This window comes from Trypanosoma melophagium, assembly GCF_022059095.1.
Source record: "Trypanosoma melophagium isolate St. Kilda chromosome Unknown ctg15segment0, whole genome shotgun sequence".
Lineage (NCBI taxonomy): Eukaryota > Euglenozoa > Kinetoplastea > Trypanosomatida > Trypanosomatidae > Trypanosoma > Trypanosoma melophagium.
The window spans coordinates 345,650-358,074 of NW_027125143.1; the positions used below are offsets into that span (position 1 = coordinate 345,650).

General features: G+C 37.7%; 7 protein-coding genes across 8 annotated transcripts; all 7 read right to left on the reverse strand.

The window, feature by feature from the left end:
• Window positions 1-111: 111 nt before the first annotated feature.
• LSM04_003332 (uncharacterized protein) lies at window positions 112-2,436 on the reverse strand (the record flags this gene model as incomplete). Its single annotated transcript, XM_067338444.1, has 1 exon — window positions 112-2,436. The coding sequence occupies one exon, from the start codon at window positions 2,434-2,436 to the stop codon at window positions 112-114; it is 2,325 nt and encodes a 774-aa protein (XP_067193705.1).
• Window positions 2,437-3,005: 569 nt separating this feature from the next.
• On the reverse strand, window positions 3,006-3,758 carry LSM04_009618 (uncharacterized protein; the record flags this gene model as incomplete). The annotated part of the gene is made up of 1 exon (XM_067338445.1): window positions 3,006-3,758. One exon carries the CDS (start codon window positions 3,756-3,758, stop codon window positions 3,006-3,008), a length of 753 nt encoding a protein of 250 aa, XP_067193814.1.
• A 357-nt stretch (window positions 3,759-4,115) lies between these two features.
• LSM04_008156 (uncharacterized protein) lies at window positions 4,116-4,955 on the reverse strand (the record flags this gene model as incomplete). Its single annotated transcript, XM_067338446.1, has 1 exon — window positions 4,116-4,955. One exon carries the CDS (start codon window positions 4,953-4,955, stop codon window positions 4,116-4,118), a length of 840 nt encoding a protein of 279 aa, XP_067193795.1.
• Window positions 4,956-5,600: 645 nt separating this feature from the next.
• Window positions 5,601-6,197, reverse strand: LSM04_003241 (GNAT domain; the record flags this gene model as incomplete). The annotated part of the gene is made up of 1 exon (XM_067338447.1): window positions 5,601-6,197. The coding sequence occupies one exon, from the start codon at window positions 6,195-6,197 to the stop codon at window positions 5,601-5,603; it is 597 nt and encodes a 198-aa protein (XP_067193703.1).
• Window positions 6,198-6,719: 522 nt separating this feature from the next.
• On the reverse strand, window positions 6,720-7,454 carry LSM04_003844 (Calcium uniporter protein; the record flags this gene model as incomplete). Its single annotated transcript, XM_067338448.1, has 1 exon — window positions 6,720-7,454. The coding sequence occupies one exon, from the start codon at window positions 7,452-7,454 to the stop codon at window positions 6,720-6,722; it is 735 nt and encodes a 244-aa protein (XP_067193719.1).
• A 398-nt stretch (window positions 7,455-7,852) lies between these two features.
• On the reverse strand, window positions 7,853-9,505 carry LSM04_000560 (the record flags this gene model as incomplete). Of its 2 annotated transcripts, none has more annotated exons than XM_067338449.1 (1): window positions 7,853-9,505. In XM_067338449.1, one exon carries the CDS (start codon window positions 9,503-9,505, stop codon window positions 7,853-7,855), a length of 1,653 nt encoding a protein of 550 aa, XP_067193647.1. The 2 variants fall into 2 exon arrangements, with proteins under 2 accessions (XP_067193647.1, XP_067193648.1); XM_067338450.1 differs by having other exon boundaries at window positions 7,853-9,295.
• A 414-nt stretch (window positions 9,506-9,919) lies between these two features.
• Window positions 9,920-10,756, reverse strand: LSM04_004863 (uncharacterized protein; the record flags this gene model as incomplete). Its single annotated transcript, XM_067338451.1, has 1 exon — window positions 9,920-10,756. The coding sequence occupies one exon, from the start codon at window positions 10,754-10,756 to the stop codon at window positions 9,920-9,922; it is 837 nt and encodes a 278-aa protein (XP_067193733.1).
• Window positions 10,757-12,425: the final 1,669 nt, after the last annotated feature.

Sequence of the window (12,425 nt, forward strand, 5' to 3'; positions counted from 1 at the left end):
TATAGAGAAACTTTGCTTCTCGCCACTACAATAATAGCAGCAGACCACTCGTAGTATCCAAGAAAAAAAAAAGAACAACTCTCTTATTCAATCACATTATCTTATTATCACTCATTCATTCACTCCAATTCCAAGAAAGGAGAGAATTCCGTAATGAACGGGCGGTGGTACTTCAGATCCATGTGTAATAACAGAGACTATCATTGATGTCACTGAACACTCACAAACACTTTCCATCATCGATAAGTCCGGTACAATACATCCTCTTCCACCACTACTACGATTACTATAACTATTATAACTAGAACGATTATTACTATTGTTGTTATTATTATGATTACTATTACCACTAGTGTACCATGTCGTCAAAATAGTGCGGTTGTGTTCTGAAAGTGAACGAAAGGCACGAGAAGAAATAACTAATCGACGTTGTAATGAAACACTACCACTAACACCACCAGCAGTTGAACGTGAAATAACTTCTACACATTCTCCAGCAAAGTTCTGCACTTCCGCACGTGTGAGGTGTATCACAGTAGTATACGTCTCACGTAGATGTGTGCGAAACCGCCCTTCTTCTGCAGGAGATGTAAACGACATCTCATCTAACGCCCATGCGGAAATCCCAGCAGCGGCCCATCCAACACTTAACGTTATGGATGTATAATAACAGAAACAATGCGTGGATGGTAATTGAAGACCTTCTCGCATTATATCCACTACATGCAGGAGGGCCATATGACGTTCTGTTTTATTTATATCATGCATGTTGCCTAAGCAAACATACATGAAAGAACCATCCGGTGAGAAACGAATCGCATTAGCAGAAAGATACACATCACTCAATGTATTTCCACTCATACCACTTCCTTTTGTAATAACAGATTGTAAATCAATGATTTCAATTTTACTGTTATGTTCTTTCTCTTTTGCAAACAGTAAATACTCTAAATGCCTTTTTGATGACGCACTCTGTCGATCTGGTGGTAATGGATAAAATACAGCAGCATATCTTCTGGGTTGGTTATTCCCTACAGTCATCCACTGATGTAAAGAGAGACTTTGTCCCACAAAGAAAAGAAGTTCTTTTTGTGTGTATAACTCAAAATTAGGTTCTTCAGAAAGACGTAAAAGGACCGTGTGCACACCTTTCAAAGATTTCATCATTAATAAAAAACGTCTTTGTTCCTGAAGTATGGTTTGTTTTACCTCGTAACTATAGGATTCCATTGAAAATCCTTCAACTAGATCAGCAGCAGTCATATTATTAGGTGGTAATGATGATAATGATAATGCGACTGGAATATTATTTCCACTAAGTGGGTTTGATACAGTTTTTGATCCTCTTTCTTTTTCTTCTTCTTGTTGAGATGCATATGGTTTCCCCTGTTGTTGTTGCTGTTGTTGTTCCTTATATAAATCCAACTGTCGTTGCAAATGATAACACTCCTCCCGTGCCTCCTGCAATCGATGAAGTGCTATTGTGAGAACACCAAGGTCATTATTGTGGGAATCCGCTAATACGATATGAGAGGAATTCATTATTATTCTTCCTTCTGATTGTTGTAATGCCGCTATCTTTTCCTGTATAGCCGCTATCACTAACGGTGGTGTACTTAAATGGGCATGGGCGGCACGAAGGGCGGCGTGAGCAGTTCCTCTGCTATCCTCACAACGCATTTCTACTTGTGTGTATGCTGCCAATTCATTTATTGCTTGACAGATGGTATTAAGTTCATTCTGTGTCTCCTGCAGTTTTTCATTCTGCTGTTCTAGCACCCGCATTACCGCTTGTAGTCTGTCCTGCGCAGACTTTTGGGCCGCTCGTGCTTGTGTTACTGCCGGTGTGTACGCCAAAGCCAGACGCTGTTTCAAATCTTCTATTAGTTGTTCTTCTAACTCGTGTAGACTTACACGTCCTTCTTGTTCTTTTTCTTCTTCTTTATATTGATATTGATACTTCTTGTCATTATTGTTAATACGTTGTTCCAAGTGAAGCAATCGCTGCAATTTATACTTTGATAACTCCTCCATCATAATAAGATGATTCTCTCGCTGCCGCTGTTCAAACTGTCGATAGGCGATGAAAGCGCTTGTAATGCAGTTCATGCGAACCTGACTCTCATCAAGACTAATGAGATCACGGAGAATTGTTTCCAACTCCTCAATATCCTTTAAGCAAAGCAATGCATTGCCGTTATTTCTCCATCCATATTCTACAAAATTACGGATCCACTCATACAGCACGATATGATTATATGGATTCTCTCTTCTTGTTAGTATCGATGCTTGTTGTTTTAGTGGTATTGATATTGGTATACCATTATTGTGAGATGCAGCAGTCGTTACGGCATTAGCCCTGAAATATGGAAAATAATTCACCTCTTCAGTAGAATGAAAAGGGGAATCGGGCTCTACAAAGATGACATCATTCATATTGTTGCTTTTTTTCCGTATTTATTTATTTGAGAGGAAAATAAAAAAATTAAAAAAAGGATAGAAAGAAAAAATCACAAATAAATAAAAGAATATATTCATATGCACTTCATACGTTCATTGTCGGAAATAATAACAACCCGGCCCTTTACTTTTTTTGTTATTATTATTATTTTTTTAAGATTCTTTTCTCTTTTTAAATGTATATATATATATATATATATATTCTTTTTTTGCACTCACCCATTTCGCTTCCACTGTTATTTTTACGCTGTTGGGTGGTGATTATGGCTAGCACAAAAGCAGAAGCAGAGAAAGAGAGAAAAAGAGAGAGGGAAACTAAAAATAAGTATATGTCTCAACAAACCATAGATAGACACGTACACACATACATAAACATAAAGGGGGGAGTGGAACAAAGAAAAGAAAAAAAAAAGAGAATACTCTCAATCACCAACTACAATAAAACACCTAAGCATAACATAAACATATACAAACAAACAAACAGATAGATAGATAGGCATATATACAAACAAATAGATAAGTAGACAAATAGATAGATAAATAGATTAGAGTCCATGGTTTGGGGTATTAGTCCGCACCCGTTCGGCGATATCATTAAGCTGCAGCACATGTGTGGAGATCTGCCGCAGGTGTTCGCCAATCGCCGTAAACTCATTTTCTAACATTTTGAAGTGCCGCGCGACATCTTGAAAGGGCCGATCGGCAAATCCCGCATCACTGCTCCACACCGGCGGCCCGTCATCCTGCAGAGGTGATCCCGCCCCGGCCGGTCCCGTTCCCGCCCTCTGGGAGGTGAGAAGCGTTTCATCCTCGCGGGTTGGGGAGGGGAGTTCGGCGAAACTTTCTTTTCCAAAAGTGCCATCGGGATCTCTATTGGTGTATTTACCGTAATTGGCACTTTTGTTATTGGCATTCGCGTTTTTATTATTATTATTAGTTGTATCACTTCGTGTGGTTCGCGTGCCGCCGGCGATTGTACTTCCATCCTCACTGTTATTCCCTGTGGCATTGTTGTTATTATTGTTATTGTTATTACTACTATTACTGCCATTGGCGCCTGGTGATTCTGCGGCGGTGAACATCATTGCCCGCATGAGATAATCCTCCGATGAGCTCGCACTGAGAAGTCCACAGGCTTTATAGAAGACTTGTGTTTCAATGTCTGCAATCTTGCGGAGTTCACGAACAAAATTCTCTTTTGTGGTGGCTGTACCAAAGGCATTCATTTGACCAGACGCGAACTCCTCTTCAATCTCGCGCAGCTCCGCCTCCACGCTGTTGAACTCACTCTGGTTCATTTCTATCTACTGTTCAAATGGTAATAATAATAATAATAATAATAATAATAATAATAATAATAATAATAATAATAATAATAATAATAATAATAATAATAATAATAATAAAAGAGAAAGAGGGAGAACAAGAAAAAAGAGGATAACACATGCATATACATTAGGGAATCCTTTTACCATAGGAATATATATATATAAACAGAAAACACAACAGTAATAATAAATCATAAACTGGAAAAAAAAACTGAATAGAATACTTTTTACTTTTCGTTTTCTCATCGTTGTTTATTCCTTCTTTTTTGTTTTCACCCACTGAACGTCAAGTTCAATGAACACCTCATATATATGTGCTCTACACTTCTATGTAATATAATTATCCACATGTAGATTCGGTACTAACTGCTGCAGCAGTAAATACCCCGTCATGGACTCTTTTGTAATATTATCTATGGTAGAACGCAGCACCTCCACACGTTCGTTCGCATCTCGCAACTTCGCCTCCATTCTCTGACTCGCCTGTTCCTCCTGTTGCTGCTGCACCTCACAGACTTGCCTCTCCCGCAGGAGTTGTGCAATTCTCGCATCCAACTCCTCCACTTCTCTGCGGAGTGCCTGCTGGACGGTGTGGTGCCGCTGCACAATTCCCGCCACGTCCCGCACTTCTTCCATCGCACTCCGCAGCTCCTCGCGGTACACGCGGACACGACGATTTGTACTCAACAGCCGCCGTGCATGCCGTTCTGCGACCTCTGCGTCCTCGCCGCTGCATTGACTATAAATGATTTCTCGCACTTCTGCCGGCAGCGGCCCTTCGAGGAGTGAAGTGTGTCCTCCGCCAGTGGAATTACTCAATTGTAATTGTTGAGATTGTAATTGAGATTGTTGTTGGAATACGGAGGAGGAGGAGGAGGCAGAGTGTAATAAAGGGGAGTGTGCATCATTTACAGACGTAGAGAGAACCCCAACACCAGCGGAATTGGGATAAGTAGATGAATTAGCATTAGAGGTAGAAAGTGTACAGGCAGAAGATGTGGTATTTGGTCGAGAATCCTGCAAACGTAAAATATTATAATTTTTTGGCATTTCTCTTTCTTTTTGTGATTTCTCTGTCCATACACGTTGTGGGGCTGCAGAGATATGACGACCGCTATTCACCGTACGAGAACGGCCATGCACAACTAGACGATCTGAACGTTGCATAATAATGAAACAAGAGGAACGTACACAATCAGTCTCTTCTTTTCCCTTAACAGTTAATAAGAAGAAAAAGAGAGAAAAGGGAAAGAAAAAATAGAATTATTATTATTATTATTATTATTATTATTATTATTATTATTATTATTATTAAAGAAGAACAGGGGTGTGTGAAGTGGGGAAATGTGAAAGTGGGAAAATAGTGAGAAAGAAAAATAGCTATTTATATACAGAGAGAGAAACACATGGAAATAAAAAGAAATGACAACACTTTTCATGGAACTCTAGTTAATATGATTATAATCGATGGTATCGATAAGAGTGGGTTTTATTTTCCCACTATAATAATAAATGAAGCCTACACTCCCATCCTTTTCCGTCTTTTTCACTGTTGAAACCACTCTATCAAAAAAGAAAAAAAAACAGAAAAGAAAGTATTGTTAAGTTAAGAAAAAAAAAACAAAATGGTTATTACTTGAAGCACTCGTATGTTCCTCTTTTTTTTTCTTGCTGTACTTCTATCTCTGGAACTGCCTATTTGTTTGTATGTATGGTTCTAAAGAAACCAACAACTCGAAAAATATCACTGAACAATGCGCACTCATAAATATACCTATAATTATATATATATATATATATATATATACCCTTCTATATCTTGGACATACACACATGTGGTATATTTGCCTCCAAGTACTCCTCTGATGTTTCCGTATATCCACGATTGCCATAAAATGACTTTATTGGCACCTGTGCGTGTAATACCACTGCTGGCAATCGCAATTCCCCCTCAATGTATTTCTCCACAGCGTCCATTAACATATTTCCGCATCCCCGCCGCCGGTACTCCCGCCGCACGCACACTCTTTCCACCTTCGCCACCCACGATGGATAGACACGCACCCCACAGTCCGTCACCACACGCACTCGTGCAGAGGCCACTGGGAGATAATTATTCTTATTCATATTATTATTATTATTATTATTATTATTATTATTATTATTATTATTATTATTATTATTATTATTATTATTATTATTATTATTATTAGTTGTTGTTGTTGTTGTCGTTGTTCTTGCTGCTTCAACGTCATAGACGACGAAGTGTGTGGCCTCACCGTCTTTGGAGTCGTACTCCAGTTGTGTGGGGACGCCCTGTTCCTCGACAAAGACAAGTGTGCGGAGAGAGAGGGCATCGCGGAGTACGTCGGAGTCCCCACCTTTGCACACACGCACAATAAATGGCATATCTATACAAGTCAAACAGAGAAATATATATAGATATATAGATATAGATAGATAGATAGATATAGAGAGAGAGGGTGTTTGTGTATGTGCCTCACTCCTTACTGTATTGGTTTCTCTTGTTCGTGAAAAGAAGAAATAGAAAAGAAAATAAAATAAATATACGAAAAAGTATTATATATATATCCATGCGAATATGTGCTTATATATACAAAGAGAATAATACTGTGAGTATGCTCGTGACGGTGAAAAATACAAGAAGTGTGTAGAAAAGAGACGAGGCTACCACTTCTGTCGTATATTGAATAATAATAATAACAATAATAATAATAATAATAATAATAATAATAATACGATAAAAATAGGGAAAACGGTAAAAGCACAAAAAAGAGAATGAGAGATGAAGAATAGAAAAAACATCTCACAATGTTAAGAAGAGTAGAAATTCATTCATTTTCTTATTATCTAACTGAATATATATATATATATATATATATATATATATATATAGGTAATAGAACAAGATCACCCCATCTCTTCACTCAAGGGATCTGATCCATTTCCATACTTTGATAACATCATTTCAATCATCTGCACTTGTTGCTGCTTTTTTTCTATACTTACGGCATCAACTCCTGCTTTTCGATATAAACGTTCACGACGTCTCTGTGCAAATACATCTAAGAATGCCTCCCATGTAAATTCCTTTTCATAGTAACAGTGAAACACAATACTCGCCCATACCACAGTGTAGCCTAGAAAATACGTCATGGGTTCCACTAGATTCCAGTCAAACACCACAAAAACCCAACGAAAAAGGATATAAAATTGTACAAGAAGAAAAGCCAAGGAAAGGTATCGCAGTAATGGGAGATACTTATTGTCAATAGCGGTATCAATTTGTTTTTTAGCGACCTGCAGTAATTCAAGTTCCTCTCTTCTATGTTGTAGAAGAACTTGTAGTTCACGCACAGCCTTATTCACCCCTCGTTCATCACTTGAAAGGACATCATTCAATATTTTATTAAATGCCGTTGTGTCTGTTACAACAGTAACGTGAGTGTCTCCTGTATTACTTTTATAAGTGTGAAACAGTGCGATGGAGTTTGGGGTTAATTTCTCCATTGGTACAGATGTCAAACCATGGCAACATCTACGACCTTGCTGTTTTGCCTGATGTTCGCATAGAAATAACTGGAGAGAGTTCCAGCGCCTCACGGCTAATTTTCGCAGCAAAACTGTGTGAGTAGATATCCCCATTCTTGCTTTATTTATTTAAATATAATAATAATAATAATAATAATAATAATAATAATAATAATAATAATAATAACAGTAATAGAGTAATATAGGTAAAAATACAATGCTACCAAACGTTTTCTGTAACTAACTAATTATATATATATATATATATATATATATGTGTATGTGTTTCTGTGTATTCATTTATGTAAATACGAAAACGCACAAAAACCAGAGGCAAAATGATGAAGAATTTTGTCAATTAAATGAACGAACATCAAACAAAAATCCAATATAAATACAGTCATTAAAATTTCACTCCATCTTCTTTCTTTTTTCTCTCTTCTCACTTTCCACTTCCCTCTCCCTTCTTTCTTTCCTTCTTCGTATTCTCAAATACGGTTCCAATCTTTCCCTTATAACTCATCATTGTACTCTGACCGTGTGAGCAGTGAACGCGGTATTGCCGGTGTGCGGCGAAAGTCAAATAATTGTTGTGTGATTGGCAATCGACGGCGTAATTTCTGCAAAACACGATCATCCACATCTCGTGCGGCCCGCAGTACCGCATCCTGCACAGACTCTTCATGCCTTTTTAATACATTCATCACTGTTGCTGTTAATTCCCACCCATCCGTGGTATTATTTATATTATCATCATTATTATCATCATGCACTAGTGTGGTATTACTAGTAGTAAAAATCTCTGCAGGCCATTGAGGCAGTGGTGTGGGCTCTAATTCTCGTGCAATCTCGATATGCATATTTCCATCTTCATAGTAATGGGCGTATATTTGGGTTTCGCCTCTAATGTAGACTTGAGACTCCTCTGAGGCGTTCTTTATGCACTCCACGATAAAAATAGATTTCCACCGACCAGACCACATATTGCGTGGGAAATAACGTACAGCCGACATTGCAATAACAATTGATCGATTTCCTTTTTCTCCCTTTTCTTCTTTTTCATTATTTTTCTCACTTGATGTTGTATTGGTATTTCGACTATTGCCACTTCTACTCCGCTGCTGTTGTACTGCCACAAACGATCCAGCACATGCACTGGCACCCCTGTGAAAACCACTATCACTATTATTATTATTATTATTATTATTACTGTCATTATTGTTATTGTTATTATTATGCATGAGCATTCTGGCAGATCCCATTAATTGCGATGTCTCATTCTTCTCTCCAACGCCGGATGACTTCTCTACAGAGATTGCGGTTTCTATTGTACCAAAACACAATTGTACGTAATGCGCAATTTCTTGCTGAAGTAGAAATCGCACATGACCGAGTGGTCCACCGTGAAGTCCACCAAATTGACGTTCAATCACTCGTAGTACTTCCGGCATTGTTGGTATAATTGCAGAGGGAAAGGGAATCACTCGACAGCATACTTGCTCTAATGGATCAATCTCAATATACAATTGCAGGGTTGTATCAAAGAAAACATGTTTTATTTCATTAAAACCGTACAAAGGCACCAAATCTGCAAATGGATCCTCTGATTCGGGTGAAATGTCCACCTCAGTTTCTGAAAAGGCAACGATATTAGAATGTATATGACTTTTATCACTTGTGCGAACAAGCGTAGAACGCTGTTGTTGAAAGTACTCTTCCACACTCTCCAACACTTCACGGAGAGGCATGTGGTTCAGTTGAGCAAACCGTTTGATCTGCGTAAAGAGATGATTTTGTCTCCCTGTTAAAAAACTAACAGTTCCCTCAACAACAACACCAGCAGCAACAGCATCATCTGAATCTTTTTCTGCTATTTCTATTGCTATTGAAGAAGAGTCTGGAGGGAATTTAGAGTCCACATATCTCACTTTACTCTCATGCCGCTTAGCATACATAGCCTCTAACGCAAAAGGGGTAAGATGACGTAAGTGATGTTCCATGCATAGACGTGGGGCAGCCTCAAAGAACAAATGATCATCATTTGTGAGAACGCGAAGTGACTGGAGAACACTTGTGAGTTCACCCGGTGGGGCGGCGAGAATAAATTGACGGAGAATATCGATTGGATCAATGGCTTCATCCGCATTGCAGTCACTAGAGGCCATTTTGTTGCTGCTCCAAGTCAATGATAGCACTCTCTCTCTCTCTCTCTCCAATCATAATTAAAAATATTATAAGAAGATAAAAAAAAAAAGAGAGAAAAAGAAAGAAAGAGATAATAAGAATAAGAATAGGAAATGAAGGAGGGAAGGGAAAAGTAGATGTGATATGCGCAAAAATTATTAAATCAAACACATACATCTAAAGTACAAATTGATGAAAATGTCGCCATCACACACAACTCCATTCCCCTCACCTCCCATATCAATCCATCACTCATTCTCGCTCTCTCTTTCGTTTTCTCAGAAATAAAAAGTTCCCCATATTATGTTCCTTTTGATGTTGTAGACCATTATTATTATTATTATTATTATTATTATTATTATTATTATTATTATTATTATTATTATTATTATTCTCTACCATTTATCTAACTTCGTGCCTGAAATAACACCAGCACTAACTACACCAAGTCCAAGTCCCATGAACAGTCGAAAAAAGAATCCACCACTATTCCACGTTAACAACATTCCCATAATGCCATAAGCACCGAGACGACCAGATGTCTTTAACCAACGTTCCTCATCTGGTGATTGTCGAAGTTTCATTGCCTTACTTACTAGTGCATCCACCTGTTCCTTTGTGTAATATTGATAATAACTTGGATCATGAATCCCCACTGTCTGCTTTCCCACAGACAGAATACCATTAGGCTCTAAAAAATCTTCATAGGATGTTTCCCGCTGAACCACAAGCGATGGTGCCCTTGGGCGTAGAGAAAATCCACACCACGAAAGCCATCTCCGCAGTGTTGCTTCTCCCACATTTCCCTCCACTTCCCGTTCCGTTTCTCTCCGCTGTTGTTCCTGTTGTTTCCATGCCATTAAAGCCCGGGCCCGTTCCCGCTCTACTCTCTGTCTCACGTTCTCCGGCGAGCAATCTCTATATCCATCCTGCCCCCAGGCGTAGGCAATACCCCCAGCAATGCCGATGGGTGTACTATAGCCGGCACTTGGATAGAAATAGTGGTGGAGTTTGGCGAGAGGACGATCGGCGAATGGCAGGCGTGGGCGGTGATAGGCGTAAAAGTACAAAAGACTAAAAAGATAACCGACAGGCACCACACGGCGAATGCCTTGCATGGCACGTGATTCCATGAGAATTGTGCCCGGCTGATCAGTACTCCGTTCACACTGCATGTACTGTGGGTAGTCGTGGGGGTTAATGCGGTAGAAGAGGATGGAGAGATGATCCATCACTGTAGGGAATCCTATGTAATGATGTAATATTATATATATATTTATTTATTTATTTTATTTTATTTGCGTATTTATTTATAAATCAATCAATCGATAAATAAATAAATATATGTATTATCAGTAAGGCACACATACAGACAACACGTACCCCTACCTTCACGTGATGATCGTCGATCAACGATAGGACACAGAAGGTGCTCAAAAGGAGAAGAACAAAAAAAAAGGAAGAGAAAAAGGGAAACACATTAAGAAATATATACATAGAAATATATATGGCAATATATGTAGTGACAATAAATAGTATGGCAATAGTTTGCTCTTTCTTTTTTTTTTCTTTGCTTTTTTGATTAATGTTGTTCCTGGAGAAAGTAAGCTCGAGAGAATACACAAAAATGGAGGGTCATGCAAAAATAAAAAAAACATAGAGAAAGCAAAAGAAGGGAAAACACATAAGAGTGAAGAATATCTGAAAATAAAAAAAAAGAGAGAGAAAGAAATATAGATAGCAATCTTCAAAGCATTCCGACTACTGTACGTATATATATATATATATATATGGCCTACTTGGTGAATAAACCTGTTTTGCGAATTGAATACGCACACATTCCTGTTTCCCCATGTCATCATTTATTATTCTTTCATTCTCTCTCACTATCAAACTACATATAAATATGTATATATTCCTTTCACTCTTGTTTTCTCTCTCTTTGCTGTTTCTTGGGGGTGGGGATGGGGGTTGGGGAGGAATATATAAACAAAAAACAACAAATGCATTGGCGAGGAAAAAAAAGAAAAACAAGGGAGGTAGAGAAAGAGAGAGAGAATTATGTATGTAGAGAATCAAAAACAGAAGAATCATCTGAATGTATTCTCAAGAAATCTAATTACTCTTTTTTTTTTTTCAGTGTTGGATTCTTTAATGTGCGTAGATTTTTTTCTTTAATGAATCATTCTTTCATTTCTTTCATCCTTCTTTTTTAGGTTTTCTTATTCTTGCTGTTCAAACTACTCTCGCCTCCGTTTCCTCTCGTGTTTGTTTTCCTTTTTTTTCTTCAAGTTACATAAATATGAGTCCTGTTGGCAGTACTTTCAACTTCATCCACACTTTTTTCTCTCGAATTTCTTTTTTTTTCTCTTTCAAACTCAACAGTCATGTGAATGTTCTCTGAAGAATCAACGGGGAAAATAAAAAAAGGCACATCTACATATACACACACTAATACGTACATATACATTACACATACAAACATATATACAAACGTACATACAATACAATACAATACAATACATACATGTAAACACATAAATTTGTTTATATAGCAATGTATACCAGTGTATATAAGTATTTATATATGTATCTCTCTCTTTCTCTCTCCCTCTCCCTTTCCCTCTCTCTCTCTTTGTGCGCTCTTCAGAAAAAAAGAAAAATAGAAAAAAAAACACTGTTTCATTCGGTAATCCGTCATCGGTAATGAATTAACCAAGTATGTATGTATTTGCTCTTTTCTTTTTTTTCCTGCAAATTTGTGTACGTGTGTTTTTTTTTCTTTTCATTTTCTTCGTTTTTTTTATTTATTCGAGATGTCAATACAGTGACGTTCATTATTTTTTTTTTTTTTTTGCAAACAAAAAGAAAAAAGGAGGGAAATGAACGAGGGACGCAGGA